At 43.0% G+C, this 5000-nt stretch overlaps 1 protein-coding gene across 1 annotated transcript in view; it reads right to left on the reverse strand.

The window, feature by feature from the left end:
* The window catches only part of LOC121561185 (regulator of G-protein signaling 11-like), a gene marked incomplete at its 3' end in the record, with an annotated part of 77655 nt that overhangs the window by 1091 nt on the left and 71564 nt on the right, over positions 1-5000 (reverse strand). Inside the window, exon 12 of the mRNA XM_045218677.1 lies at positions 24-137. Within this exon, the coding sequence (XP_045074612.1) occupies positions 24-137 (114 nt within the window). The remainder of the gene's footprint in view (positions 1-23; positions 138-5000) is intronic.

The following is a 5000-nucleotide window of genomic DNA, read 5'->3' on the forward strand; positions in this document are numbered from 1 at the left end:
TGTGTGTGTGTGCGTGTTCTTACATGTCAGTGTTGATGGTCCAGTGTGAGGTGTCGTCAGATATCCAGGGGTTGCTAGGGAGACAGCCTAACATGATGGGGTCATGGTGGAGGTACTGCTCACTGTACTTCATGAAGCTTCACACACACACACACACACACACACACACACACACCCCCGTTAGCATCAATCTGCCTGAGGAGACGTCCATTAGAGGCTCAGAGAGAGAGAGAGACAGAGAGAGAGAGCGAGAGAGAGAGAGAGAGAGAGAGAGAGAGAGAGAGAGAGAGAGAGAGAGAGAGAGAGAGAGAGAGAGAGAGAGAGAGAGAGCAGAGAGAGAGAGAGAGAGAGAGAGAGAGAGAGAGAGAGAGAGAGAGAGAGAGAGAGAGAGAGAGAGGGGAGAGAGAGAGAGAGAGAGAGAGAGAGAGAGAGAGAGAGAGAGGCGAGAGAGAGAGAGAGAGAGAGAGAGAGAGAGAGAGAGAGAGAGAGAGAGAGAGAGAGAGAGAGAGAGAGCAGAGACGAGAGAGAGAGACAGAGAGAGAGAGAGAGAGAGAGAGAGAGAGAGAGAGAGAGAGAGAGAGAGAGAGAGAGAGAGAGAGAGAGAGAGAGAGAGAGAGAGAGAGAGAGAGAGAGAGAGAGAGAGAGAGTGTGTGAGTACACTCTAGCAGTAAACATTAGCGCCCCACTCAGCCCTGGATAAGAGATTTAGAGCCCAATTCAATCCCATCTGCTTTAGCTGACATCTGCATAGCGGTAGTTTTGGGGGTGTTGGAGGCGGAACTGTGTAAGAGCAGTCAAACACACAAGCCGCTCACGGCATTATGCCTAAAGCGGACGTTGCCATTGGCTGCTCTGGAGTCGCGTTAACAGAAATCTCATGCAGCCCTGTTTACAAGTTTCAACACTGGAATGTGAGATGTAATCTACACCTCCATCAGGCTGATAGTCAGATGTAATCTACACCTCCATTAGGCTGATAGTCAGATGTAATCTACACCTCCATTAGGCTGATAGTCAGATGTAATCTACACCTCCATTAGGCTGATAGTCAGATGTAATCTACACCTCCATTAGGCTGATAGTCAGATGTAATCTACACCTCCATTAGGCTGATAGTGAGATGTAATCTACACCTCCATTAGGCTGATAGTCAGATGTAATCTACACCTCCATTAGGCTGATAGTCAGATGTAATCTACACCTCCATTAGGCTGATAGTCAGATGTAATCTACACCTCCATTAGGCTGATAGTCAGATGTAATCTACACCTCCATTAGGCTGATAGTGAGATGTAATCTACACCTCCATTAGGCTGATAGTCAGATGTAATCTACACCTCCATTAGGCTGATAGTGAGATGTAATCTACACCTCCATTAGGCTGATAGTCAGATGTAATCTACACCTCCATTAGGCTGATAGTCAGATGTAATCTACACCTCCATTAGGCTGATAGTCAGATGTAATCTACACCTCCATTAGGCTGATAGTGAGATGTAATCTACACCTCCATTAGGCTGATAGTGAGATGTAATCTACACCTCCATTAGGCTGATAGTCAGATGTAATCTACACCTCCATTAGGCTGATAGTCAGATGTAATCTACACCTCCATTAGGCTGATAGTGAGATGTAATCTACACCTCCATTAGGCTGATAGTGAGATGTAATCTACACCTCCATTAGGCTGATAGTCAGATGTAATCTACACCTCCATTAGGCTGATAGTCAGATGTAATCTACACCTCCATTAGGCTGATAGTGAGATGTAATCTACACCTCCATTAGGCTGATAGTCAGATGTAATCTACACCTCCATTAGGCTGATAGTCAGATGTAATCTACACCTCCATTAGGCTGATAGTGAGATGTAATCTACACCTCCATTAGGCTGATAGTCAGATGTAATCTACACCTCCATTAGGCTGATAGTCAGATGTAATCTACACCTCCATTAGGCTGATAGTGAGATGTAATCTACACCTCCATTAGGCTGATAGTGAGATGTAATCTACACCTCCATTAGGCTGATAGTCAGATGTAATCTACACCTCCATTAGGCTGATAGTCAGATGTAATCTACACCTCCATTAGGCTGATAGTCAGATGTAATCTACACCTCCATTAGGCTGATAGTCAGATGTAATCTACACCTCCATTAGGCTGATAGTCAGATGTAATCTATACCTCCATTAGGCTGATAGTCAGATGTAATCTACACCTCCATTAGGCTGATAGTCAGATGTAATCTACACCTCCATTAGGCTGATAGTCAGATGTAATCTACACCTCCATTAGGCTGATAGTCAGATGTAATCTACACCTCCATTAGGCTGATAGTCAGATGTAATCTACACCTCCATTAGGCTGATAGTGAGATGTAATCTACACCTCCATTAGGCTGATAGTCAGATGTAATCTACACCTCCATTAGGCTGATAGTCAGATGTAATCTACACCTCCATTAGGCTGATAGTGAGATGTAATCTACACCTCCATTAGGCTGATAGTCAGATGTAATCTACACCTCCATTAGGCTGATAGTCAGATGTAATCTACACCTCCATTAGGCTGATAGTCAGATGTAATCTACACCTCCATTAGGCTGATAGTCAGATGTAATCTACACCTCCATTAGGCTGATAGTCAGATGTAATCTACACCTCCATTAGGCTGATAGTCAGATGTAATCTACACCTCCATTAGGCTGATAGTCAGATGTAATCTACACCTCCATTAGGCTGATAGTGAGATGTAATCTACACCTCCATTAGGCTGATAGTGAGATGTAATCTACACCTCCATTAGGCTGATAGTGAGATGTAATCTACACCTCCATTAGGCTGATAGTCAGATGTAATCTACACCTCCATTAGGCTGATAGTCAGATGTAATCTACACCTCCATTAGGCTGATAGTCAGATGTAATCTACACCTCCATTAGGCTGATAGCCAGATGTAATCTACACCTCCATTAGGCTGATAGTCAGATGTAATCTACACCTCCATTAGGCTGATAGTGAGATGTAATCTACACCTCCATTAGGCTGATAGTCAGATGTAATCTACACCTCCATTAGGCTGATAGTGAGATGTAATCTACACCTCCATTAGGCTGATAGTGAGATGTAATCTACACCTCCATTAGGCTGATAGTGAGATGTAATCTACACCTCCATTAGGCTGATAGTCAGATGTAATCTACACCTCCATTAGGCTGATAGTCAGATGTAATCTACACCTCCATTAGGCTGATAGTCAGATGTAATCTACACCTCCATTAGGCTGATAGTCAGATGTAATCTACACCTCCATTAGGCTGATAGTGAGATGTAATCTACACCTCCATTAGGCTGATAGTCAGATGTAATCTACACCTCCATTAGGCTGATAGTCAGATGTAATCTACACCTCCATTAGGCTGATAGTCAGATGTAATCTACACCTCCATTAGGCTGATAGTGAGATGTAATCTACACCTCCATTAGGCTGATAGTGAGATGTAATCTACACCTCCATTAGGCTGATAGTGAGATGTAATCTACACCTCCATTAGGCTGATAGTCAGATGTAATCTACACCTCCATTAGGCTGAAAGTGAGATGTAATCTACACCTCCATTAGGCTGATAGTGAGATGTAATCTACACCTCCATTAGGCTGATAGTCAGATGTAATCTACACCTCCATTAGGCTGATAGTCAGATGTAATCTACACCTCCATTAGGCTGATAGTGAGATGTAATCTACACCTCCATTAGGCTGATAGTCAGATGTAATCTACACCTCCATTAGGCTGATAGTGAGATGTAATCTACACCTCCATTAGGCTGATAGTGAGATGTAATCTACACCTCCATTAGGCTGATAGTGAGATGTAATCTACACCTCCATTAGGCTGATAATGAGATGTAATCTACACCTCCATTAGGCTGATAGTGAGATGTAATCTACACCTCCATTAGGCTGATAGTCAGATGTAATCTACACCTCCATTAGGCTGATAGTCAGATGTAATCTACACCTCCATTAGGCTGATAGTCAGATGTAATCTACACCTCCATTAGGCTGATAGTCAGATGTAATCTACACCTCCATTAGGCTGATAGTCAGATGTAATCTACACCTCCATTGGGCTGATAGTCAGATGTAATCTACACCTCCATTAGGCTGATAGCCAGATGTAATCTACACCTCCATTAGGCTGATAGTCAGATGTAATCTACACCTCCATTAGGCTGATAGTCAGATGTAATCTACACCTCCATTAGGCTGATAGTCAGATGTAATCTACACCTCCATTAGGCTGATAGTGAGATGTAATCTACACCTCCATTAGGCTGATAGTCAGATGTAATCTACACCTCCATTAGGCTGATAGTCAGATGTAATCTACACCTCCATTAGGCTGATAGTGAGATGTAATCTACACCTCCATTAGGCTGATAGTCAGATGTAATCTACACCTCCATTAGGCTGATAGTCAGATGTAATCTACACCTCCATTAGGCTGATAGTGAGATGTAATCTACACCTCCATTAGGCTGATAGTCAGATGTAATCTACACCTCCATTAGGCTGATAGTCAGATGTAATCTACACCTCCATTAGGCTGATAGTCAGATGTAATCTACACCTCCATTAGGCTGATAGTCAGATGTAATCTACACCTCCATTAGGCTGATAGTCAGATGTAATCTACACCTCCATTAGGCTGATAGTCAGATGTAATCTACACCTCCATTAGGCTGATAGTCAGATGTAATCTACACCTCCATTAGGCTGATAGTCAGATGTAATCTACACCTCCATTGGGCTGATAGTGAGATGTAATCTACACCTCCATTAGGCTGATAGTCAGATGTAATCTACACCTCCATTAGGCTGATAGTCAGATGTAATCTACACCTCCATTAGGCTGATAGTGAGATGTAATCTACACCTCCATTAGGCTGATAGTCAGATGTAATCTACACCTCCATTAGGCTGATAGTCAGATGT

This window comes from Coregonus clupeaformis, unplaced genomic scaffold, assembly GCF_020615455.1.
Source record: "Coregonus clupeaformis isolate EN_2021a unplaced genomic scaffold, ASM2061545v1 scaf1720, whole genome shotgun sequence".
NCBI classification, from domain to species: Eukaryota; Metazoa; Chordata; class Actinopteri; order Salmoniformes; family Salmonidae; genus Coregonus; species Coregonus clupeaformis.